This window comes from Vidua macroura, chromosome 16 (genome assembly GCF_024509145.1).
Source record: "Vidua macroura isolate BioBank_ID:100142 chromosome 16, ASM2450914v1, whole genome shotgun sequence".
Lineage (NCBI taxonomy): Eukaryota > Metazoa > Chordata > Aves > Passeriformes > Viduidae > Vidua > Vidua macroura.
In genome coordinates, this window is record NC_071586.1 from 12,297,289 (window position 1) to 12,323,873 (window position 26,585).

At 48.9% G+C, this 26,585-nt stretch overlaps 1 protein-coding gene across 4 annotated transcripts; it reads left to right on the forward strand.

Moving 5' to 3' along the window:
* The first annotated feature begins 4,409 nt into the window (after positions 1-4,409).
* On the forward strand, positions 4,410-11,598 carry CHST12 (carbohydrate sulfotransferase 12). Of its 4 annotated transcripts, XM_053992092.1 has the most exons (3): positions 9,164-9,206; positions 9,304-9,421; positions 9,813-11,598. In XM_053992092.1, the coding sequence occupies exon 3, from the start codon at positions 9,907-9,909 to the stop codon at positions 11,155-11,157; it is 1,251 nt and encodes a 416-aa protein (XP_053848067.1). In that variant the 5' UTR covers positions 9,164-9,206; positions 9,304-9,421; positions 9,813-9,906; the 3' UTR covers positions 11,158-11,598. The 4 variants fall into 4 exon arrangements, with proteins under 4 accessions (XP_053848066.1, XP_053848068.1, XP_053848065.1 ...); XM_053992091.1 differs by lacking the exons at positions 9,164-9,206; positions 9,304-9,421 and adding an exon at positions 4,410-4,469; XM_053992093.1 differs by lacking the exons at positions 9,164-9,206; positions 9,304-9,421 and adding an exon at positions 4,486-4,613.
* The last annotated feature ends 14,987 nt before the right edge of the window (positions 11,599-26,585 follow it).

Here is a 26,585-nt window from a genome sequence, read left to right on the forward strand (position 1 = left end):
AGCTCAGTTCAGCAGGTCAGTATGGCAGGAACTAAATTCAAGGCACATTTGTTGTGATGGCAGAACATGCAGAGCAGCTAAACCTAGTGTATGTGAGGTTTTCCATGGGAAAAAGCCTCTTGTAGACTTTGCTTCTGTTCTACTGTGTCCAGAGACTTTGGAGGAAATTGCCAAAGAACCAAACTTTGCAAAGAACCAAACTTTCACAGGGTGGGACCACAAACTTATCTTAGTGTTTTTTTTCTAAATGGGATGAGCTGAGCAGAAGGCATAGATCCAGGGGAGCAGGTGGTTTTTAAATAGAGTAAGAGAAGCATAGTACAAACTGCATGAGGAAATAAGTTAAATATCTTTATCCTTCCATAACACCCCTGACCTCCTGCCTAAAGAGCAAGCTGAGCAGGTCAGGTGGGAAGGGCAGGGAATATTTTTGGTGCAGTGTGGACAACAGTCAGAGGTCAGAGACAACACCGTTGGGTTTAAGTCAGATCTTGAAAGATAAGCCCTGGACTCCCTCAAGCCCCAGTACAGACAAAGTCTGTGAGAGCCACCTGTGCCAAGCCAGCCTCTTCCATCCATCCAAAGCTGCAAGCAGCAGATCCATGGCCACAAAGGTCAGGGCTCTTGTCAGCCACCATTCAGGTAGGGACCAAAGAGATTTCTCTGTGCCTGACATCACATCTGACAGATGGGGACATCCTGCATCAGCTCTGCTGGAGAAGATGGATTGTGATGTGAGAAATAAGTCAGGGTAAACACTAATGATCAGAACTATCAGTAAGACAATAATATTTTTACATGGTCTAAGTAGCTTTTGATGGGTAAGAAAGCACATGCTTTGTAGACAACTACCTCAGCTAAGCCTCTGTAACCTACGGGGAAGCATTAATGTTCAGTTGGGTTCATGTGCAGCAAGTTGTTGATCTCAGTTTAGCCTTTGTTTCATATCCAAGCTAAGCCTCAGCAAGGACACCAGTGATAGGCTGCACTGACCATCTGCCAGCTTCAGTTGTTTTGCTTTGTGCAGGCACACAATACCAGGAGGAGTTATGGGGAACTGGACACCCCGATCCTATTGAAATGTTGCCAGAATCCTTCACATTTCTGGCAAGGGATGTTTACTGATCCTCATATGTTTTTCTTAGTTTTTTTTTTTTACTAAAAAAAATGGTTAACTTTTGATTTACAATGCTCTAATTTATTTTGGCTAGTTATTAGCAACTTGTACATTGCAAAATACTTTAAAACTGTGCTCTGTTTCCACTGTTTATAACAAAGCTCTCCCTGCTTCCAACAGAGGGGACTCCACTCAAGGTACTGCCAAAAGGCAACGCTCCTGCAAGCACCACCCAGCACAGCAATGCTGGTCCCATCAAAGGACGGGATCTACAGAAACAAGTGAGTGCATGAAATATCAGATTGGCTGGCACAGGAGGAACTGTGGCACTCTTCAGCACTTGCTGTGGTGCAATCTGAACTAAAAGAGCTGTAAATGCAACACAAATGGTCCAGTTGTGAAAGCAGTCACATGGGTAGAGGTTTTACAGCCAAGTTTTAAGCCTTTTTTCTTTGCAACAGATGACACGGGCAATGTTCCAGGAGGAGTTACACTCCATCTCCCTTTAGCCAAAAATAACCTCTTAGGAAGAGAAAATAACATTTTCAGAGGTGTTCATAACCCCAGTTATGAACATATGTGAAGCACAGAATTTTATCTGAGTTAGCCACATGCCAACATACTGCTTCCACTGAAGGTGTCCCCTTGGGATCTTCCTGAGGCAGTTGTGCAGATCCTTGGCTTTTGCCAAACTCATCCCTCCACAGCCTGTAGCAATCTGTCTCTTCCCCATTTTGACTGGCAAAGAGACTCAAATCAAGGTGTGAGAAATTTGACTGAGTTCTTCCTCTTCCCTCTCTTGCAGGGCCTGCAGATGGTGCCAGCAGTCGGCAAAAGCCACAGGCAGCCAGTTGCCTGTCTGGGGAGCCAGCCCAGGACTGAACAGAAGTCACCCGTGAACAGGACTCTCTTTGGCCCCAAAGGATTGCAATGTCAAGATTGCTGGAAGTTGAGGAAGCAGATTCAGAAGTGTGCCTTAAAATGTATTTAAGCTTCTGTGTCATGCTGCTGAAGAGAAGAGGGAAGGTGAGCAGGGAGGAGAAGAAGCTTATACACTGTAGATTTCCTGTTCTATATCTATATATCTGTATCCCTGCTTCAAGTCTTTGCTCTGTCCTGTGTGCTCTAGCTGTTAGCTTCAGTCTAAAACAAGTAGGGTGTTAACAGAGTCCAAGAGAAAACGAAAACCTCATTTTCCCAGCAGTGTCCGTCTCCCAGAAGATGTCAGTGTAGAGCCCAAGCCACATTTTTTTCCCAGGGCAAAAGTGTGGATGCCACCCATGCATCCAAAAGGCTCCCTGACTATTAAAACCAAATGTAAATGCCTGAGAAATAGTTTCCCTGTTCTTCCCCTGTGTGTTGCTGTGAAGCTGGGAGGTGTACTGCACGTCTGGAATGCTGTTTGGGTGAGCAGATGTTTGGCTGTGAGAGCAGCCAGGGATTGCTCTAAGCTCTCTTCTATCTACAGAGCATTTCAGATCAGGGAGGCAGCAGTGGTGATAGGTGAAGACCCTGAGAAGAATTACTAGCCTGGAGGTAAACTGTGGGAACGTGTTTTTCTTTTTGGACCAAACGTCTTCAAATGGCAGCCTTTTCCATTAAGGGGCTTTTAAAATATGCTGCAAATAAAATGGGTCTGATAATTGCATGGAATAGTAACTCCTTGCCTCAAGCAGAAGTGGCTTCCCTCCTCTAAGGTGACAGTCTCAGGTAGGTGTGGGCATTTTTTTTCCAAATGGACAAAGAATCTATTTTACAGCTGCAGCACTTGCAAAGAATTCTCCTGTGTGCTGTTTCTCACTGGGTGACAATGTACACGCTCCTTTTGCTCTATGCCTCTTGCTTTGCTGTCAGGAAGATGAGGGATAATTCACTCCAGGGATGAGGAAGCTTAATTACTTGTCTTTATAAATGCCTTAAGCCCCTGAATGGGGATGCAATCAATGCAAGGGTGTGAGCACGTGTAGCAAGCAGCCAATTTTCCTTGTGAAACAGAAAGCAGCAGGAAAAACTGTGACAGGGAATTGGAAAGTCAGGAACACTTTTCTCCAGAGCTGACTCTTTGAGATAAAAAAAGAAATAAAATAAGATAAAAATAAAGATAAAATAATCAGAGAGTGTGTGTAAGACAAATCTGTGCCAGCAAGTCCTGAGCCAGGATTCATTTACAAGACCTCATGTGACCTGCAAACAGTGAGGGACCAAAAATGAAGGAAAATGAAGCTTTTCAGCATATACATCTCTGCTAAATACCTTTGAGCTGAATCACCATAAAAAAGTTGCAGTGTTTGGTGCCATTTCAAGTGAGCTGAATTGAGCTGAGTGCCTCAGTCTGAAGCTGCATCTCCAAAGGGAATGTTTGTGTGACAAAGAATTTGATAATTTTCCATGACTGTTGTGAAAAGTACGTTTGCACGTGATGTGCAAACTTCCCTGTTTGTAAAATCTACATTTAAAGTCTGTTAATTTATGCAAAAGCTGGGGCTCGAAATCTTGGAGGTGGGATCTGTAAATTATCACTTGTACGTTTCGTTATTGCTGAATGTGAGGCTGCAGCCCGTGTCTTGTGCAAAGTGGAACTTTTCGGTGCTGGGATAATGTTTTTTTTTATTCAATTCTTACCATTCACAAAAAAAAAAAAAAAAACTAGAGAAGGAAAAGGAGCTTAAACTGTGCTGGGACTTTTCAGCACCATTTTCTAGCCTTACTCTGTTCAGTTATTTTGACTTTGCTCATAACCGTGACTGCTGGCCACCCAAGCTTCAGTGACATTAAATACCAACACAGCATTACGGCGTGGTAACCTGTAATTAATTTAAAAGTGAGCTTTACGTTAAATTTTTAGAAAATCACAGAATTTTCAGGGTTGGGAGGGACCTGAAGATCACCTAGTCAAACTCCTTGCCACGGAGGAGTCACCTAAAGCAGGTGACACGGGAACGCGTCGAGATGGATGTGAGCTATCTCCAGAGAGGGAGATCCGCACCCTCCCTGGCCACCCTACTCCAGTGCTCTGCCCTCCTCCATGGCAAGCAGTTCCTCCACACGTTGAGGTGAATATTGTGTTTTATTTTACGGCCGTTTCCCCTCACGCTGGGAGGGTGCGAGCGCTCCGGAGCGCGGTCAGGAGCCGCCGCCCCTGCGCTCCCTCAGGCGCGGGCGGGCGCGGCCGGGGCCGCCCCTGGCGGGCGGAGCGGCGCCTGCGCGGCCCCGCGGGGACCCCCGCGCGCGGCGTCTCGCGAGAGGCGGCGCCGGGAGCGCGGCGGGAGGAGGAGGAGGAGGAGGAGGAGGAGGAGGGAGAGGGAGGAAGGAGAAGGGGAAGAAGGCGAAGGCTGCGGTGCCCGGGCGGGAGGTGAGCGCGGGGCTGGGCAGGGCTCGGGGGTTGTCCGAGGGGCCGGGCGGGGCTCGCTGAAGCGGTGCCGCCCCGGGGCCGGACCGGCTCCCGGTTATGAGCGCGGCGTGCCCCCGCCTGTTCCTCCGCTCTCTCCGGTGCCAGGTAGGGCTCGGCTCCGGCGGGACGCGGGGCTGGGGCTGCGGAGCGCTCTGCGGGCAGCTCCCCTTCTCCGCACACGCGGCACCTTCCCGGCTGGACGCTGCCCAGGGAGCTGGGGGGGTTTAGCCTGGATTAAAGGAGGAGCGGGGGCACCACATCGCTCTCTTCGGCCACCTGGAAGGAGCTTGTAGACAGGTGGGTGTCGGTCTTTTCTCACAAGTAGCAAAAGATAGAAGAAGAGGAAAGAGCCTCAAGCTGACCCAGGGGACGAGGTGGTGGTGTCACCGTCCCTGGAGGTAGATGTAGATGTGGCACTTGGGGTCACGGTTTGGCAGCGTTAGGTTGATGATGGTGGGACTCGATCCTAGAGGTCTTTTCCATCCCCGGTGCTGGGCCTGAGGCTGGTGGAGCCCTGCCGGGTGCTCTGCAGCCAGTGCCGGGCTTGGCAGCGCCCGGGGGATGAGCGGCTGCGGGAGCGATGCCGGGACGCAGCCGCTCCCCGACGGCACAGCCCGGCTTCCAGCGCTGCTCCGCGGGGATCCGGCCCAAAACGCTCTTCTTCCAGCCTGAACTTCACGTGCAAAGCTTCACCGCAGAGCTCAGGCTGAAAACTGCCGGAACCAGGTGTTTCTAAGGTGACTACAGCACAGTGCGGCTGTCAGGGTTGACACACAACAAATGTCCCCGCGTGTTGCCGGCCCAGGCTGCAGCACCGGGGCTGCCTGAGGTGCTTCCTGCGATTGTGAAGCCACGGATGGAGCGTGTGCTGGAAGTTTGTGATAAAAGTGATGGGTGAACAGTACGTCCTGCGTCTGGGGAGTTTCCTTCTGAAATGTAGGAAATTGTGACAACTTCCAAGTATGGATATTAAAAGAGAGGTGACAAGTGCTGCCAAGCCTGTACAAAGCAGGTTTTGTGGCAGCAGTGGCGGGCAAGGTGCTGGCAAACTGTAGATTAGGATGTTCTTCTGCTGGTCTCTAACAAATATGGGCTAAGTTGTGGTGCAACATGCAAAGCAGCTCCGTTTTTTGTGTATGGTGTACGTTTATACTAATGTAAGTACTGGTGTATTTCGATGGCTTAAAACTTCCTTGCTCTGCAAAGGGTGCTAGACTTTTGGGAGACTGGGCAGAAACAATGTTTTGAGTGATAGCCAAATGCATTAAATTTGTTTATTGGTACAGTCTGCTTTCACTGGTGGGAGCTCGTTCTCCTGCACCTTTAGGAGATTAAATTAGGTTCCACTTTTCTAGAGGTTGCTGATTCCCTAAGCATAACTGGTGTGTACCATGATATGTAAGTATAGAAGCCTATATGGGTCCAGTGATTCCTGGTGAAGTGCCCCAAGGGGAAGTATCCATTTTAATTTGGTGGGGGTTTTATGTGTTTTTAAAAGTTCTTACTCCACTTCTTTCTGTCTTCCTAAGCAGGCAAAATCCAAGTAAGCTACCTGAAATCCTGTATCTTCTCATGTTAGATCAAATGGGCACTGGAGGAGTTGAGGTGGTGCCTTGTGCTAGGGAAACCCAAAGCAAGAAGAGAGGGGATCAGCACCCAAGCCTTTGGAGGCACATGTCTTTCAAAACCACTGCTCTTCATAAGAGAGGGTTTATTGTCCCCTGTATCTGGCACATGCTTTCTGTAAGCTGCTTTATTTTCTGTGGGCCTTACTGCTCCTGTAAGGAGCTGGACTTTCTTTTGCAGAGAGGGTGGAAGAGAATGTAGTTGCTGTATAAAGCCAAGAGGAGAGGGATAAAGAGACACAAATTACTTCAGCTCTTATCTGTCCTGAGAATAAACAGTTACAATTGGGCTGTGAAGTGGAAATAAAGTTTCCACACCCCTGAGGAGTTGCATCTGCAATAACTATTGCAATAAGAGTGTTGGGGACACATCCCCCCTTTCTGGTGTTAAATGAGTTTGAGAGGTGGTTGTTAGACCTGTCAAGGCACGAGTGACCTCACACCACAGTGTCTTTCTCAGGCCTGGCATGGGGAGAAAAGTTCTTGGTTCACACCCAGGCCAGGTTCAGGTTGGAGATGGTCACAGGATGGCTGCTCAGGGGACTCTGTAGGATGATTATAGCACTTGGTCCACTTTCCAGTTTGCCAGCACCGTGTCACAGAGGCAGCTTTGTGTGGATCCTGGTGCACATTCCTGTTGGCTGGTGACTTTGGGTTGAACTTGAATGTAAATTCTTGGCTCTTTCTGGAAGCTTTTCCTTTTGATTCTGGCAAAGGGAGGACAGAGGCACGTTCCGTCTAATGTGCACAGAGAGCTCTAATTTGTGCTTTCAGTCTGGCGTCCTTTATGCAGTGCTCAGGAAGGGGATGGGTCATAATCAATAGAGCAACTCTTGTTTTCTGCAGCGTTTTCCTTCTGAGGGGGAATTAAGCTGTTTTACTGCTCTTTTCCAGGGTTCCTCTCTGGCACTGGTAGAGTTAATAGAAGTGGAGTCTTTCTGATTCTATGCTGCTCACTGCTCTGTGTGTGTCTTGGAAAAGCCAAACTCTCTGGCAGGCCTGCGTGCCGTGTCCTGGAAAGCAGGCTGGAGCCCTTGGGGTGCACTTGGTAAAGCTGCATTGTGGGGTGGCTTTGGTGAAGATCCCTCTTTCCATTTGCCCCAGGAATGTGAGTGCCACACACAGCGTCCAGTTTGCCCCTGTCGCCGCTGCCAGGAGGGTGATCTCTCCAGGCCTGGCTGGGACAGCTTTGCAGGAATGCTGGGAGGCTGCAGTGCTGCCCAGGGCTGTAGGAGCTGCTGGGTATGGGGACAGCAGAAAAGGATGCTCCGTGCAGCTTTCCAGGCTTGCTGCATTCCAGCCAGCCCAGAGGTCTCAAGCAGCGCTGGAAGCGCAGCGTGCTGGGATTCTGTGCGCAGTGGGCACCCTATTCATCCAGAATAGGAAGCAGTCCCTACCCTGAGCAGCTAAATGGGATCAAAAGCAAGAACAGACTTGGGCAAAACTCAAACCCAGGAGTATGCCAAGCAGGAGGCTTGGCAATGTCCCTCCATTATCTTCTGCTGCTGGACTCAGATGCTTGGTCTGAAGTGCTGACGCACATATGTAATTTGCCCCTTCTTTAGCTCTCTGCTGATCTCTCTGGGTGTTTCTTCTCAGATCTGCTCCATCCTCAATCTTGACTAGCTAAACAAGGAGAATTACTGCTGAGTAGTACTTCTTGCTCTGCAGAGTGTAAAACGTTATGTCTACAGTTCCTCCAGCTCCCCTTCACAGGCAGAATAAGAACCTGGCTTCAGGAGAGGGCACTTTTTGGTATTGCAGTGCAAAGCCTGTGTTAGGCTACAGCTTTGCTGAATTTCTGTCTGTCCCTACTTCCAAATAGTAAATAAATACACCAGGGTGGAGAAACCATAAGCCTTCAGATAAGTGTTTTGTGTCTTGGGACAAGCTGACCTAATACTTTGACATGTAACAGCATCTGGTATTGTTACTAAATTCCTGTCTAATGTTTGAAACCTGGACTTTGGTTGTTAAAACCCATCACCCCTGAGACACAAGCACAACCATGCAGGGGACTTTTTACCAGGTCATTCACTGCAAGGCTGCAGTGAACTTCAGAGGTACTGAGCACCTTTTCCCTGGGTATGACAGAGCTCAGCACTTCTGCATATCTGGACTTGAGTTCTTCTGCATCTTTGTGTAGAGTGGGGTTGATGCTGTTTAAGGGTGGTGTGAATTGGCTGGGGAGCAACCTGTGTGTTTTGGGAAGAAGAGACACCCAGCCTTCATTTTAACAAAACTTTTCAGGGCAGCTTGCCCTGAAGTGGCTTTGTTTTCAAAGCTGGTGTTTGCAGGGTTTGTTCTGATATCATTGGAAAGATTTAGGATGTCTGTGGAAATGACAGCTCTTGTTTTTATCTGTAGGTGCTTCTCTGTGTTTATAATCAGAGCCTGGACTATGCTTGGAGGGGTGGAGAACATTGCAGTAACTACTTGTAGCTCCTCAGTTTGCTGTTTTGTTCTTCCCTGGCTGTAGGCACTGTCTCCTTGCTGGCTCGGGGAGAGCTCAAGGCTGGTTTGCCAGCCTGCCTCTGCATGGAGCCTTGGACCAGAAAACATGCAGCAGGGTGGGGAGATGGCTGTTCCCTCAGGATCTTGTGGGAAGAAAGGGGCTGGGAGTCATGGAAAGCAGACAGCAGTGAAAAGATGGGGCTGGTTGAAGCAAAAAACTCAAACCTGCTGCACCCCTCAGAACAGATGATCTGAGCTGCCTCTTTAACAGTGATTTCTCACCGGTCTTTGATGATCAAGAGTTGTTAGTGTTGAGTGTAATAGAAATATAAATTACATTAAAGCAGGAAAAGAGGTTCTGACTCAACAGTGTCTGGGCACAAACACAGATTTACCAGAGCATCCTTAATCTCCAAAATCATTCAGTTAAAGGTAATCTCTCCTTTAGATTTTTATTGATGCGTGGCTCTTATCAGGACTGTATCCCTTTGCGGGGGGTTGTAGGAGAACTGTTTGTGTAATCTTTGTTCCTGGCAAAATGAAATAGCTACCAAGAGAGGTCATGGAAATAACACCTACCGGGTGCCTTCACACAGAGTAGATAAGATGGTGTGTTCAGGTCAGTGATGTTCTCTCAGCAGGGACTTGCTTTAGCCGCCGAGGCAGTGGCGCCTCCAGCCCTGTATTCATAATTCAAATAAGGAATTTGTTTTCAGCACGGAGCACCTTCATGCAGTGATGAGACCACAGTGTGATACCAAAAGCTGAAGTCATGGATTGAGGCTTCTTTCTTCTTGTATGTCAGATAGTGTAAAAATCAAGGAGGTCTGAAAGGTAATTGGTTCTGCATACTTTCTGTGTATGGTTGTATGTTTTAATACTCTCAAACTTGCCTTTGTAAGCTCTAGGCCTGAAATCATTATATTTTACTAATTTTTAAAAATTTAAACAGAACTTCTCTTGAAATAATTTAATTCCAGAAACTTGATATTGGTAAAAACCCATGACTGCTATGAAACTGGTAAAATTGCAGCACATTATGTCTGCTTTTGGCCAGCCAGCTCTTTTCCACAGAGTCTCTATGGATAGCTCTGACTCTCACAGCTCTCCCCATGTGGAAGTGGGGACGGTCAGCCCCACGACAAATTTTGACTGTGCCAGGTCATTCTCTCCAAACCAGAAGGATTTCTTAAGGATTAACTTTTCTTTCCTCATACCTTTCCAGGCTCCTGCTCTGCAGCACCATGCTGGATCCCAAGCCTCACTCTGCAAGCCAGAGGTGAATCCAGGTGAAAGCCAGCTACCACAGTAGTGTCAGGATGACCAAAGCGCGGCTCCTCCGTCTGTCTGTGGTGCTGGTCTCCATCTTCATGATCCTCCTGATTATTGTGTACTGGGACAACGTGGGGACAGCTCACTTCTACCTGCACACATCCTTCTCCAGACCCCGCTCCCCAGGAGCCATCGCAGCAGGTGAGGACTGGGAAGCCTTGCCAGATGTAGATGAATTTTTGGCAAAGCTGCTGAGCTCGAGCCTGAAACAGAACACTTCTATCCCCCGAAAGACAGAGCAGCTCCTCATCCAGGGCTCCAACAAGCCTGTGGTGAGTAACTTGGAGGAGAACGTGCGGGGCTATGACTGGTCTACACACAAGGACAGGAACAGCTTGGACCAAGAGAAGCTGCAGGTAGAGAGGCAGAGAACATTGCGGGAGTTTTGTGCCAATTCCAGCTTCACCTTCCCCACCAAGGAGCGCTCCTTCGATGACATTCCAAACTACGAGCTCAACCACCTGATCGTGGATGACCGCCACGGCGTCATCTACTGCTACGTGCCCAAGGTGGCCTGCACCAACTGGAAGCGTGTGATGATCGTGCTAAGTGAGAGCCTGCTGGACCAGGGGGTCCCCTACCGGAACCCTCTGGACATCCCCCGGGAACACGTCCACAACACCAGCACCCACCTGACGTTCAACAAATTCTGGCGCCGCTACGGGAAGTTCTCCCGGCACCTGATGAAGATCAAGCTGAAGAAATACACCAAGTTCCTCTTTGTACGAGACCCCTTTGTCCGCCTCATCTCCGCTTTTCGCAGCAAATTCGAGCTGGAGAACGAGGACTTCTACCGGCGTTTCGCCATCCCCATGCTAAAGCTCTACTCCAACCACACCAACCTTCCCACCTCCGTTAGCGAGGCCTTCGGGGCAGGCCTCAAAGTCTCCTTTTCTGACTTCATCCAGTACTTACTGGATCCCAGGACAGAGAAGATTGCCCCGTTCAATGAGCACTGGAGGCAGGTTTACCGTCTGTGCCACCCGTGCCAGATAGACTATGATTTCATCGGGAAGCTGGAGACGCTGGATGAGGATGCTGCTTATTTATTGCAGCTCCTCAAAGTGGACAGGCTGCTTCGCTTCCCACCCAGCTATCGGAACAGGACTGCCAGCAGCTGGGAAGATAACTGGTTTGCCAAAATCCCACTGGCTTGGAGGCAGCAGCTCTACAAGCTTTATGAAGCAGATTTTGTACTCTTTGGCTACCCCAAGCCAGAAAACTTGCTTAAAGACTGAAAGTGATTGGGCACTGGGTGTGGGAGGGAACATCTGAAATACCAAAAATGTTTAAATCCTCCTAATTTTTGCTCTTAACTCCCTTCCCAATGCAAGTTGGTACAATGGAATATATTTTTTCTACTGCTTCCCCTTCCATTTTTACAATAATGCCAGAGTCCAGGGTATTACAGCCAGCTGTGCATATGCAAAAAATGCCATTTTTTGGGTTATCATTTGTTTTCTGTTTTTTAAAATGTCCCCATACTTTGCAATGGGTTGCTGCCTTTGGTCACTCTGCCAATCATGTCCTTCAGTAGCTTTTTATTAATACTTTTTAAAAATTAATATATTTAAGATATTTAAAACAAAGTGTGTGTCATGGCAAAGGAAGGGAAGGAATTAAAAAAAAGTAAAAGAAAACCCCAAGAAATTATGTACCTGCCTCTGTGTTGTCTCAGGGCTGCTGTTTCAGAGGTCCAAGGTTTGCAGAGCACTTGGATCTCTCTGGGGGTTGGGAATGTTGGGAGCTGGTGGTCATTCAAGATGGTCTTGAGGCAGTGAGATGGGTGAGTGGCTGACTTTGCCAAACAGGCCTGGAAGGACTCTGACACACTACTCACAGGTGTGGAGTGTGACACCAGGGTCACAGGAAGGAAATGGCACTGGGAGCAGTGACAAGAGGTCCTGTGGGGTGTTTTGGGGCATGCAGGTGGCCAACACAGCACCTCTGCACTGCCTGACCTTTTGGCAAAGTACTGTGGAACTCTGCTGTCCACAAAGCTGAGGTTCAGCCCCTATACACTGCTAGTGTGGAGCATTCCCATGACTTGTCCCTTTCCAGGAGGGTGGTGATGTTCTTGGGGGTTGTGTCCAGCCAGGATGGACAGAGTGCTCCTGGATGGGCGAGCTGGCCAGGCCCTGGTGGTGTGGTGCTCCACGTCCCGGCCACTGCTGCATGCAGTGCAAGTCCCTTGAGATCTGTGCTGTGTCCTCATCATCCCTGTGCACACTTTAAGGGAGCATGGCAGGGATGCAGATGCTTATCCTGGGGAGAAGAAGATCCAAAAGGTTTCTTTCAATAAGCAGATGTCAAGGTCAACTCAAAGTTTTTCTGCTTTCAGCATTCCAGCTACTGCTCGTGACACCACATCCTCATCTGCTGCCTTTCTGCTTATTCCAAATGGCTGATGCAGATTTGATCATCTGCCTTGCTGGGACCTGCTGCAGGAGTGATGGTTCCCACTGTGCTGGGAGCATGTGGGCTGCTTCCCAAAGGAAATTAATGCCTTTAGAGACTTTTTGTGTCTCATCAGCTGAATCTGCTTCTCTTTCTCTCTCTGAATTGCTCTGCAAAAACTGTTTGCTTAGCAGATTAGGCAGGCAACTCTTTCAGAGCTGAAACGCTTAATTATTTCCCTGGACTGTGGATGGTATGGGTGATTAAGGTCCAGGGTCAGGCCTTGGGAGACAGCTCTGTGTTTTGGGGAGACTTCTTTGTATTGGCCTTTTACTCAGTTTCTCTCCAAGGCCATCAGCAGGCATGACTTTTCCTCTCTCTCTCCCCTCACTTCCCCAATTTCTGCACAAGTACATCCAGGCACTCCATGCTCTTTCTAATAAATATGCTGTATCAAGCTTTTTAACCTATAAATGAGACGTAATTGCTGGTAGTTAGATTCAAAACAAAGGGTTTGTTTCTCCTTGTACTCACACCACTCTCCTGTAATTTGTGCAGAGATATTTGCAGTTCAAATGAGCCTGAAGCTGTCGTCAGGGTCTTGGTGCTTTGCTCCTCATAGCTTGGGGAAAAAGGAAGTGTCTGCTTCTGAGTCATTATTTAAAACTAATAATAGAAAAGTGTTGATCTATTCAATTTTTTTCCCAGTTAACAGTTAATTGCTGCAAAACAGAAAGATGTAGAGTCTCGTCTCCTGTAATGAGTAATCCCGAGAGTCTCTTGATTCCTGCTACATTTACATTTCTTCAGGGTGGGTTCATCCCTGTCTTCAAAAAACACAGCCTGGATGTTTTCATCTCTTGTCTTTTCAAAGTGTTTATTTTTTTCCTCTTTTAATTTCTATGAAATTGATGTTTAGTATGTGCTGGCATGGGGGGCTGGGGCCAAAGCACAGATGCCGTGTGAGCTTCCCGCCAGCTGCTTCCCCTGCACCTCCTGATCTGGTCCTCTCTCTTCCTGCCCCTCCGAGCAGTGCTTGGCTGCTGGATCCCAGTGCCACAAACCAGCTGCTGCCTCCCCAGCCACACTTGTCCTGTGATTCATGGCCATGGCCTGTCCCAGGAACATCTTCTCAAGGTCGCTGGCTGGCAGTCATCCAGGGCAGGAGAGGAATGGCTTGCAGTGTTACCATTATTGGCAGCAAGGTCCTGGTTGTGCAATGGGCAGGAAAGGTGCAAAATGGCTGCAAAAGCTGCCCAGCAGCTGCTCCATGTGATGTGAGAGTGTATCCTCCCCATGTGGCTGCCTTGTGATTTAACAGCCATAGAAGAAAAAGGTTTTTCCAAGACTCCCTTGCTGACACTGGCTAGACAGGGGAGACTTGGAACACACTGATTTCTCTTTCCACATCCAAAGCTGGATGAAGTGAGTAAATTCCAGCTTTATGTGCTAACACCACTCTGCATCACACTGAGGTCCAAAACACCCCATGTGTGAGGCTGAGCAAGCTGCCTGCATCCCAATGGCTCCATCAGCCTCCCTGGAAGCTGCAGGCAGGAGAATGTACGGATGGCATGAGGCCACCAAGGGCTCTGTGTTCTCTACTTTCCCTTTTTACCTCACCAAGTCCAGCCCTTACTGATATCTCAAACATTTTAGTGCTTGCAGAACTGTCTCAACCACCGTGCTGGGTGCTCTTGGCTCTCTCCTCATTTTCCATTGCCACGCTTCAAAGCTCTTCCCGGGAGGAGCAGTAAAACTCTGATGGGGAGTGTTCATGTTGCAGTGGTTGGCTTCTGGATTCAAAATAACTTGTTCCTTGCTGCTCCTCCCTTTTGAAGCCCTTCTTCCCCACCCTGCCACCACTGTGAATGTATTGTTAAGAAGTCAAAGGGGATCCAGGCTGTGCTGAGCTTTGTGGTAAGACCACTGGGTTGCCAGAACTGGGATGTAGCCTCTGGCTTTGGAAATGTGCATTTTTTGTGGGTTTCTTGCTCTGTTCTCATGATGTGAAAGTGTGTATGTGGGGGGGACAAAGACAAAGAGTTCAACCAGCCATGCTTCCTTCCCCCTGGTATCGTAAAGGAGTTGGAATTTGGTGTTTGACTAATAATGGCAGGCAGAATGCATCCGTGCTGGCCTGAAATCAGAAGAGGGCTAAAAATCCTGGAATGTAGATGGTTATGATGCTCGTATCAGTTTCATGAGGGCTGGAAAATGCTTTGAAGCAGGCTATTTGTGTCTGAATAAACCTGGCTTTGTCATTTCATGCTCAGCCTGCAAAGTTGTGTCCTGTTCCCCTCTTGGCTTGCTTTTCCCTGGGGTTGACCACTTGGCTAAAGACAGCACGGAGTCTCTAACGAGGCAGAACTGATGTGCAGATGCAAAAATAACCTGGGGGTTTGACCAAGATGTTTCCAGCTGGGTAGAACTGAAACTAGCTTTAGTGCTTGCTCAGCGTCAGAGCCAAAATCTTTACACAACCATTGAACAGATTTGGTTCCTCGCTGTTTGATGCCGGATTCTCTGGTGGAGTGGGATGCATGTGACCTGGCTTTGCAGCCCCTGTGTCCTCCAGGAAAGGGCTGTCAGGTCACAACTCCTTGTTTTTTGAGCAGTGACATGACTTTGTCAGGGTAGGAGTGTCTTTAACACAATGGGTACCTTTGCATCTCAGTATTTTTTTTTTTTTTGCCTTAACCCTTTAATTCGCTTGTGTTTAGGGGGACAAAACCATGGACAACATTCACCCCGGGACAACATGTGAGTGAAGTGTTTTGGCTGTGTGTTTTGCATCCTTCAAGGTGGCACTGGAAGGATGGAGGGCAGGGGATGAATGGCAGCATTGAAAGGGTGGTGAAGAAAAGCCAGTTTGTTCCTTCTTACGTAAGCTGGACCTTTGCAGCGCCCGCGGGGGAAAGCCGGTGACTTGGCAGGGTGCTGCAGGGCTGTGGTGCACAGCAGTGCCAGGGAGGGTGTGGGGTGTGGTGGCTCAAAAGAAAGTCGTGTTACTTGTATTTAAGGGCTTGCCCACGCTGGTCTTGCTCATAAACCCTCTAGTCAAGGGTGAGAGGGATAAATAAAGCAGAATTTAATAAAGCCATTGATCCCTGGCTGTTTGGGAAAGAGATGGGGAGGATGGGTGGTGCTGGCACAGTGCAGCTCTTCTCTGTCCTCGATTCAATCAAATTCGGGATCGAGCTCAGACTGTGCAGCCTGAGGTCTGTTCTTGCAGGAGCTGGGGAGCAATTGCCCTGGTGTCTGTGGCAGAGTGCCGTGCCATGCTGGGAGTGGTGTGGAAGAGCCCCGTGCTGGGTGGGAGCGATGCTGGAGAGCCCCGTGCTGGGTGGGAGGGATGCTGGAGAGCCCCGTGCTGGGGCAGGAGCGATGCTGGAGAGCCCCGTGCTGGGTGGGAGGGATGCTGGAGAGCCCCGTGCTGGGTGGGAGGGATGCTGGAGAGCCCCGTGCTGGGTGGGAGGGATGCTGGAGAGCCCCGTGCTGGATGGGAGCGATGCTGGAGAGCCCCGTGCTGGGTGGGAGCGATGCTGGAGAGCCCCGTGCTGGGGCAGGAGCGATGCTGGAGAGCCCCGTGCTGGATGGGAGCGATGCTGGAGAGCCCCGTGCTGGATGGGAGCGATGCTGGAGAGCCCCGTGCTGGGTGGGAGCGATGCTGGAGAGCCCCGTGCTGGATGGGAGGGATGCTGGAGAGCCCCGTGCTGGATGGGAGGGATGCTGGAGAGCCCCGTGCTGGATGGGAGGGATGCTGGAGAGCCCCGTGCTGGGTGGGAGCGATGCTCGGCAGCCGGCGGGGCTGGCTGAGCCTCTCCTCGCAGCTGTGTCTGTGCGAGGCTCCGCGGGAGCCAGGCCGTGCAGCCGCTCTGCTGTGGCCCATTCTGAAACCCGTTTCGTGTTCCTGCCACTGCCCCCGGCCTGGCTCCTGTGGCAGTAGGAGTCCGTCTGTCTCCTACAGGAGCTGTCAGCAGCAGCTCCTGTCACGGATGCCCTGCGAGGTGATGAATAAAGCACAACCCAAACGCACAGCACAGCTCCTGTGCTCAGCAGGAGATTGTTTTGTGCAACCTGTGCTGCAGGTGAGCTTGTCTCTGAGACTGGAAAATTAATTGCTGCCACTGAATACTAAAGGCTCTGGAAAACCTGACAGAGGGAGGTTATTTAAAAAAGCACAGAATCATAGGCTAGCCTGAGTTGTAAGGATCCTGCAAAGATCATTGAGTTCAGCTCTTAGCCCTGGCCAGGACATTCCCAAGAGTCACACCACGGGTGCTAATGGAGAATGCTGCAGTAATTTTAGCAGACTGCTCCAGAGGGGAAGCAGGGCAAATAAATGTGGCTGTTCATCAGTCTTTTCCCACTGTTTATACTTTAATACTACTGTCTTTTATATCTGGCTTTTCAGGTATTCGTGTCCTTGCCATCTGGGCTGTGAGGTCTGGACCTGGTCCATTGCCTTTGGAGAGAGACAGTGACCCCCAGGCTGTGGTGGGATGCAGGGCAGCAGGAATTTCCCTTGCAGGGAATGATGTGAACCCAGAGACTCATGCAATGGACCATGTTTTCCTTCTCAAACCATGAGACAGAGCCAAGGAGCATGTATTTAATTATCAGTGATGCTAATTGTAGCTGTGAGCCCTTTGGTGAGTTCCTCCTGTTTGTCCTCCATAAAGGGAGAGTGCAGACACCTGTTTTCTGGAGAATTCCTGCATGTGGGCTGTGTCCACAGGAGGTTTGGGACTCTCCAGGAGGAGCAGTTCCCTGGGTGGGAGTGTTGGGTTAGAGTGCTGGTAGTGAAAGCCATGCAGAACTGCCTCAATCCAGACATGTTCTACCATGGGGTTTATCTGGAAGCTGTTGGCATGAGAACATTGATTCAAGAAGTACATATTCTTTGAACAGCTCAAGGGTCTGTGAGCAAAACTCTGCCACAGAAATGCAGAGGTCCCAGCTCACCATCCTGCTCTGCCCCTGGCTGCCTTCCAGAGGAAGAGGAGGCACAGAGAGTACCATCAATCTGAACAAAATGCCTTTCTTCATCAGGGGAAATGCTGGGCATTCTTCAGCAGAGTGTGCTCAGCCAGCTGGGATGCCATTAGCAGGGCTGGCACTTCTCACCTCATGAGGGGTTTGTAATTTTGTCTCGGATTCTCATCCTCAGACTGTGCCAGTATCAAAATACTCCCAATCTTGCCCAGACCATGTGTTCAACAAATGAGGGAGACTTTTCCTGACCCACCAAGCAGTGCCTTCATGAATTCCATGTTTTACCCCCCCGGGCAGATGGATCACACGCAGCTTTGGCAAAGCCACATTTTGTAGCAGAGAAGCTGCAGTTTCAGTGTTTATTTCTCTGTCATTGTAGGAATTCAAAATGGATGGAACAAAATGCCATTGGGATTGACTCTTGTTTTGTTTGGACACTACACAGGTCTCTGTGGAAAACATGGGAGGAGTGCAGGGGACAGAGAAGAGCCAAGAAGATGTGTTAAAAAGGCACTGGTGGCCAAAAGAGTGGTCAGCAGGGAGTGGAGCTGGGCTGGGGATGTGTATCTGAAGGATAAAAAGGGTGGGGGGAGTGGAGGGCATCTCTAAACAGAATGGGGATTCTGTGGAGTGGGTAAATGCTGAGATGAGTGAGAGGGGCTGCTGAGAAACCAGGTGCCATCTGCTGCAGGGTACCTGGTTGCTGTCCTGTCTGCTCTTCCAGGGGGGAGAAGAGGCTGAAATAGAGGAGAAAAGAAATAATTGAAAAATGAGGTAGTGAAAGCTTATCATAATGCAACAGGCAAGATCCAAGAGGTTCTGATACAGGATATGGGGACAGATTATCTGAAATTCCTGTGTCTTCATGAATGGTGCTCGTCATTGTGGACTTGGACCAAACAGTTGTTTAGAGCAGACTAAGAAGAGTGGTGGTCTAAGGTTTGCTGTGCTGGGGGAGGAAGGCTTGCAGCTCTACCAGCTGTCAGTCTCTGCAAGCAGGGCAATGTCCATGGGGGGTGGACGTGCTGGAGAGATGGTGCCAGTGACCTTTCACATGTTATTGGGCACTTCTCTCTGTCTCCAGTTTTTCTTTCCCTCAACCTTTGTGTGCTTTATTGATTTCTGACTCTGTATATTTTGTATCTTGGGTAAATCAGAAGTATTTGTCACCTAGAATGATCATGCTGAGAGGGTAAAGCTTTTTACAAAGCCTTTGGTGACCTTTAGCTAATGATAAATCAGTGAACTCAGTGTATATAAGCATTTCTCAAGTGCTGGGTGTTGCTGTGCACAGTGGGGAACCCACGTTGGCATGACACAGCTACCCAGTAGTAGTCTGGGCATGCAGGTCTTCTGAATAAAGGTTCTTGCTTCAGGTCAGGATGACCTAGATTCGTGTTTCTTATCTTCCCCTGTATTTTATGTATTGTGAGAGTGAATATGATGTGTCAGAACCAATCCACAGCTCTGGGCAGGTGAACACATGTGGAATGTTTATAGGAGCACATTTCTGATGGAGTGAAATACATGCAAGTGATGGCCTTCTGTTTTCTATCAGCAGAGGATCATTTTTGTGGATACAATTCCTACGTTGCAATGGACTGTGGATTCTAGGACATTTCTCTAGACTAACCCAGTTTTTGTTAGCTCTCCTGAGCAAACCCCGTCGTGTCCCGGGGTTTGTGCTGTGCAGCCACCAGGGTGCTGTGAGTGTGGCACAGTCAAGCTCTGCTGGTGGCTGTGGGTGTCCCTCTGGCTGTCCATCTCTGAGCCTGCTTGCTTTGTCCCTGTTCCCTGCCCTGGGCAGCCAGAGATGAACCCAGGAAGGGCTGCACCCTCCAGTTTCCCCTGCGTGAATCCAGCCCCTGGTTAGTGGGGCTGGGAGTCAATCCTGAAATGAGGATGAACTGGGATCGTGTTGGGTTTCCCTCTTCTTCTTTAGATGCCTCAAATCTGAGCTTCCTGGATTTCTTGGATTCTCAAAATAGCATCAGGTTTCCTTCGAAGCCCTGCCAGCTGCAACAGGAGAGCGAGTACAGCCTATGGTGGGCAGTAAAATTTGTGGTGTTATTCCACAGATACTCCCAGACAGAAGCAATTCTTGTGTTGATTTTGCATCATACACACAGATTTTCCTGGGGAAAGTGAGGGTTCTGGGAGCAGCTGGAAAACAAAAGCTCTTTGTAAGACCAAGACAAACAGTGTTTCTCTTCCACCACGCAGCACCAGGTAGAGGCAGAGCAGCAGGATGAAGCTGCTGTGTGCTGAGGGCCCTTCATGTATCAAAAGTGGGTCGGGTTGGGACCAGGCCCTCAGCACAGCCAGGCTCCAGGCTACAGCAAGAGTTTTGGGAGCAAACCTGTTTAAAAGAAGAAGCAAAGCATCTTTCATCAGCAAATGAGAATGTGAATTCAAGATGTCAGGGCAGGTTCCAGATGCTGTTGCACTTTGCATTTATTACATTTTTTAGAGCTTAGCAAAAGGTCAGTGTGCTTGGGCACAGTTCCTGGCTTTTGGAAAGTCTGCAGGTTTGGGATCAGTGCTTTTCACTTTATTTCCAATAAGAAAACTGCCTGCTTGCAAAGTTTGCCTTTGGAATTGAGACGCCAGTGAAAATTTAGCTCTTATGATTTTAGGCTAAAAAGACAATGAGGGACAAGTTTTTTGGAGGTGGAGTGGGTTTGTGTTATTTTTTCTCTCTGTTTTTGTTTTTTCCGCCCATATTCAGGAAAAAGCCTTCAGTATACATTAGGCTGCTGCTGTAAGCTTTAGCTGTTTTTTTATTGGCCCTGTCGATTGGAAGGAAATTTCCAATACAGCTTCATTGCCAGAAATGGATTCTTTGCTGGAATATTTTTGTTAAAATATTCCAACTTGCTCCTTGCAGGGATGCCACTTAGTGCAAGAACACACAGCAATTGGCTGCCTCATTCTCAGCTCTGAGTTTGATCTTTCCGTTATTTTTGTTGGGGTTTTTTTAGCTGGTGTTTGCTTTGGACAGGCCTGTTCCCACACTATGGAGATTGTGATGCCACAAGCAAGGTCTTTCTGTGGGATCCTTTCTAGAGATGTGTGTTTTACTGGGAGTGGAGTGCAGTGGCAGGAGGAATTCCATCAGGATGGAGTTAATTAGCTGGTGAAGCACCAACATGCAGGCAGGGCCTTGGAGGCAGCCTGGGTTTCCTCTCATCTTCTGATCTTCTTGGATCAAAGTTGGGACTCACTGACCTTGGAGGTCTTTTCCAACAAAAATGACTCTGTGATTCTCCCTTCTGGGACTTATTAGACGCTATGTATTTGCCTCCAGGATCTCATGTGGTGCCTTCCAAGTAAAAATGGGGAAATCACACGTGTTTGGCGTGATCTGCCTGACCCTGGCAAGGCATTTCTGAGGCCATTGTGCTACTGCTGCTCCCTGCCTGCAGCTGCAAGGCTTGACAGCGTGGAGCTGAGGCACAGCTCTGCTCAGCCCTGCTCAGACAGTCACCCACAGATAGCAGGAGCTGCACTGGGATTTGTTTTTCTTCTTTTCTTGTTTGGTCAAAAGCAACAGGAGATTTTTTTCCCGCATTGAAAGAACAGCAGTGTTTGGTTTGAGAAAGGATGAGGTCAAGAAGTGGCAGGAAAAGGCTGTCTCATTGTGTTTTTGGTTACTTGATTGCTTCTTTGCACCTGCACCAGACTTCCACTGGTGAGAACTGGGGCTCTGCTGGGCTCCCAGAACGGTGCTGTCACAGAGGAAACATCTTCCACTCTCCAGTCACATCCTGTGTTTTCCTTCTCACTCTGTCATCACTTCACAGAGCAAAACCCCGAGCTCACGTTGCACATTTCCACAGCCATCCACCCTTGTGTTCCCAGCTGCTGGCAGGATGGGAAAGTGGCAGCCACCAGCAGCAAAGGGATCAACTGGCAGGTGATTTTAAGGGCTCTCTTCCCATTAGGGATGTACCACTTGGTTTTCTCCATTATGTTCTCTGAAAACAAAGAGAAATACTGCAAAATGAGAAGTTTAATAATACAAAAGAAGAAAGAAAGAATAAAAGAGTTTTGTGAATGAAAGGCTTGAGAAGAAAAAAATTTAAGAATTAAAAGGGAAGAAAGAAGGAAACAGAATTCACAGGTAGTGTTTCTGGGCTGTTTCAATAGCAGTTTAATTCAAATAAATTTCTCTGTGTGTGTGTTGGAACTTCCTTTGCATTGCCTTCCCCAAGATCAGAGACCATCAGGAATGCAATTGGGATACAAAGCTGAGAGGCAAAGATTTTCCATTCTTAGTCCTGCAAATGGGTCATGCTCTGACCTTCAGCTCATCTGCTTGATGCCTCCAGTGTTCCCGAGGTTACAACTGCTGACTTGTTTCTAAGGATTTGGAACCACTCTAGGGCCAAACGGATACAGAGAATTACAGAGAACTGGCTTTAGGTTAATGGCTGCAACAACGAAACAGAATCAGTTCTTTCCTGCCCGGGGCTGTGGTTCCGTGTCAAGTTAAGCAGCTCAGCTGCTGCTGCAGCGCCTGCAGGGAGGGACTGGCCCATTAAAAACCTCATTTTGCTGGACACCTTGTTCAGAGGCTTTAGTTTATGCCAGTTATACCCTTAATCTGAATCATGTGTGGTTGATAGGCTGGTGTGCTGCAGTTGGAACCTTTCCTGTTGTGCTTTTCAGGGATGTGCAGTACGTGCCTTGTATTGGCTCCAGGGCACCGTGCACAAGATTTTCTGCATGCAATGGTCTCTGGATTCTAATAACTTATTGGGCAGGTTGATGGTGAGCTGACATCTGTCCAGTCCTATTGGCACCTCTGTGGTTTTATTTTTGACTTAGGAAACTGCAATGTGAAGCAGCCTTTTTTTCCTGCAAATTAATTTTTTTCCTAGGGTCGTTTTTTTTTTTCTCTTTTTCCCTTTTCCTATTTCTGCTCGAACTTTGCCTGTTCTGCCTATTCTAAAGGCTGAAATAGGTTAGCCCCTCTTCTCCTTCCTGCTCCCACACAGGCACATTTTGAAAAGTACCACAGCCTCAAATTTGCAGTCTGTGCAGTTTGAGTGTGTCAGATACTCCAGTCTCTAACACCAGCTATTAGGGCTGTGTTTAGTCTAGCAGTATTTGAAATAAATTTGAGCTGGTGGAATGTGAGAGGACTTTAGAGATTGCTGGAAAAGAAGAGTTATTCCAAGAAAACCCATATACTCTCAGGAATGCCAGAGGCAGCAAGAGAGAGAAGAGAAATAGGTTATCTATAGCCCAGGCAAATAAAATATTCTTATTATAACTCCATGGGCACTATTCCAGCTCTCTGCAAGCAATATTTCTCTTTGCATCTTGCTTTGCCAGTTAATTGGACATCTATTATTTCATGATTTCAGCAGGAAACATAGCCTGAGTGATGACTTTGGTACCCAGCCCAGTGCTACTGTGCACTTGCTGAGCCCTGAGCTGTGGAAACTCTTCCAGTCGCTCTCTGCTCCTTCTCCAAGTGTGTGTGAATTGTCAGGGCTGCTTGGTGACATTTTCTAGGGACTGTGGGTCTGTGACATGTAGGGACAGAGCTGTCACAGGCTGTGACACAGCACCACAGCTCTTCCCATGATGCTGAGGGCCCTGCAAGGATGGAGGCAGCTCCTCCTTCCCCATCTCCTGCTCCTTTCCTTTCCCTGCCTGGGGACCAGTTTGGCTGATCCCTTGGGGACAGGGGGCAGCTGGAGGACAGAGGCACACACCACGTGCAGGGATGTGGCAGCCCAGGGCTGGTCCCCAGTGCCCAGTTCTCTCTGCCAGATTATCTTGGTCAGTTATATCTTTTTTTTTTTTTTTTTTTTTTTCTGTCCAGATCCTGATTTTGTAAACAAGTTTGTTTACCCTTCCTACCCAACTCTGGGGTTATCCACCCACAGAGCAGAGCCTGAGCAGGGTCACAGCTGCCTGCCCGGATGCTCACGATTAATTGTTTGCTGACAAGCTTCAGACCTGCAATTACTCAGAGAAATTATTCAGCAAATAGTTTTGAATAATGAACCCCTTTGAGAAATTTGAGTTGTTTTGCAGGCAGATTCCAGACAGAGAACATGCTCAGGAAGTTGTAGTTTTCAGCACATTTTCCCCTCTGTTTGCCAGGCTGTGGAGTTGGCAAAGCCTCCCCTTCTAATACCTTCACCTAGGATTAAAGGGCTCCACCAGACTCGTGTGATGCAGGCTGAGGGTGCCCACAGCTCAGAGCAAACCCCAAATCCCCCCAAATCTCCCCACATCTCCTCCTTGATGGTGGTCTCAGATGCTTTTTGCTTCCAGTGCAGCTTCCCCAGAGCAAGGCAGCAGGGATGTCTGCATCCATACATGTTACCAGCAATGCAGAGCATCAGGGTTTGGAGAGCTGGACCCTGCCTGGTGTCACCCATTTTGGCCAGTCTTGCCTCTGTGATCTGCAAAATCAGCACCTTAAATTGCTGCAGGGCCTTTGAGCAAAAGGGCTGTGGAAGAGCAGAGTCAGGAGAGGTCCCTGTGAGCATTCATGTCCTGGGAGCTACAGGAGGAGGAAAAAGCAGCTTTTGAGCTCAATTATCTGTAGGTTCCTTCCAGATCCCACCTGCCAGTGGAGCCCAATGCAGGATGTTTTATAGCTGGGGAAGGAGAGCTTTTGGCAGGGAAGGCCAAAATGAGTGACATCACTTTGCAGCTTTGCACTTTGGAGTCTCTTGGTCCTGAGTCCCATCAGGGGGCTGATCACTGTGGAATAAAAAGATGGCACTTGCCAGCAGGGAATCAATCGTGAGGGCAAGAAGCTGAGGACCTGTTTCTTTTCAGGGCTTTCAGTCACCTGCTCTGGACTCTGCAACTGGGCAAAGGAGTGGATGGTAGAGGGCAGAACCTGCTGGGTAAAGGACACAGGATTCCAGCCCCTCAGGGATTCACCTCAGTGAATGCAACAACTGCACCTTTTCCACCACAAAGGGGACATGAGAGGAGGAGGGGGGAAAGTCACACAGGGCATGGAGAGGTGTGGGGGAGCCACACTGCCAAAATGGTTGGCAGAGGTTGCCCAGAGAGGCTGTGGATGCCCATCCATGGGAATGTTCAAGGACAGATGGGGCCCTGAGCAACCAAATCTAGGTGTGGCACCCCTCCCCATGGCAGGGAGGTTGGAACTAGATGATATTTAAAGTCCTGTCTGACCCAAAACAGTCTATGATTCTATGAAATGGCCTGTTCTTTGTTTTGGAGCTGCCAGAGGAGGAGGATGGCAGCGCTGCCAGGGTTGAGACATCCATGGGCCACGTGCTGCACGTTCACTTGACCCGTGCCTGCACAAGGAGCCAGCTCATCTCATCTCTGTAAACAGAAGTGGCTGTGCCCTCACCGGGGCCGCTGTTTGCATATTTGAAGCTCTCTGGTCACAATCTGTCAGCGGGAGAGCAGCAGAGGAGGAAACAGCTTCAGACGCTTGTACGCAAACACTTCTGCCCAAAGGTAGGACAGGAATACAAATCACCTCCTCTCTCTCTCTCTCTGTTGGGCTCTGCGCGCTTACATTTGCAACTTCTGCATATTCAGCTGCGTTTGAAGCACTCTCCAAAGCTCCCGCAGCCCCTTCCGAAAGAGCCGAGGTGGGAAATTCCCTTTCTCGGGATGTTTTGCCACCTAGTGCCCAGCTGGGAAATCTCACCCGACTGCGCCTCGGGGAGGCAAAAGCACCAAGAATGACCTGGGTGACCATAAATATTTTAGGACGACAAAGCGGTGCAGGAGCCTAGATTTAGGTACTTTGGTGGGTCAGACTCTTTGGGAGGCAACAGGACATAGTGGTATCTCATTTCTGACAATACGCTTCAAACTCCAGAATTGTTCCACTGCTGTCATTCCTGTTGCACCTCTGAAAAGGTGATGCTGGAAAGAGTGACGAAAGGATAGGAGCAAAGAGCTGCTGACCTGAGGGATGAGTATCACAAAGGGCAGTAGAGTTGGATGTGAAGAGGAATGGCAGAAAGGACAGGGATGATCCAGAAGAAAATCAGGCAAGAAAAGAAGTTCCATCAGTCACCAGTTTGGGTCTGTCTTGGTTCTCTCATCCTTCAGAGAGCACTTTGCTCCTGCTGTCCAAGTGTTTTGTAGAGTTGGAGCTGCTGGTGGAGCTCTGAAGAAGAAGAGCTCTGCCTTGTTTCCAGCTGGCTGAGAGCACATCTCACTGCTGTTCCCCTGCTCAGGAGATGCTGGTGATGGACAGGACAAGGCTGTGCATAGTGAGGTGGAGCTCTGTCAAATAACAAGGGAACAATGGCACTACTCACCCAGACAGACCCGAGCCCAGAGCAAACTCCCTGCGTGCCTGGAAGCCAAATAACATCAGCTGGGAAGCCAAATCCACGATGGATTCTTTCTCTCCCTCTCTCTCTTTCCCATTGCTAGGACAGGTTGCTGATGATGGAGAAATCCCAGTTTGGTGGAGAAAGGTGAGAAGGCAGAAGGCAGAGATGGAGCTGAAGAATGCCAGGTAAGCAAAGCCTCCAGAGCATCCTATTTATGGTCAGTGTGCCAGCTCTCACTTGCCTCGTGCCCTGCAGACAGGGGATGAGCAGCACTTCCAGCAATTTCTGCCGTGGGCATTTTGCATTTCTCACCATCACCAGGTTTCACTGAGAAAGGGGGACTTGGAAAGCCACTGTCAGAGGAGAGTTCCTGCTGCTGTGAGGGGCAGCCTTAAAGCAGCACTTGGAAACTGAGGAGGACAAATGTGCAATGCCTGGGCAGTGACTTGACTCTTTGTAGCCAGGAGCTGACTTAGGAGAGAAAGTCCTGTCCTGAAGAATCCTATCACAAACATCCTGCCTGCATCTGGAGGATGCCCCTGGAGAGGCAGACACCCAGGCTGGGTGTTCTGCATCTCAGGGGCCAGTCTGCCCAACTCTGACTTTAGTCAGCATTGTCATGGTACCGAGCACCAGGGCTGGTTCAGCAGCAAGGACAGGCAATTGTGTCCACATCCTGCTGTCACTTTGTATTTGTGCTGCCAGGTAATTGGTGTGGCATGCACCCGATGTGTCCAAGCACTTTGAGCTCACAAGGATCAGATTTTCAAAGCTGTCAGCCTCCCAAATATGCCAATAGGTGACTAATGGCTTCTAAGTGCACTATGCTCTAAGAACCCTGAGACATACAAAGGGGCTGAGATAAGACAGGAGAGGGAAAAGGCTTTGTATCATTTTTAAAAAAAGCTGCAACTCTCAAGTGTTTTGAAAGAATGTGTCTAATGTCTAATATGAATTTCTAACAA

Excerpts from the sequence above, each read along its gene's own strand:
- CHST12 (XM_053992091.1), top strand. The coding sequence starts at position 9,907 with ATGACCAAAGCGCGGCTCCTCCGTCTGTCTGTGGTGCTGGTCTCCATC.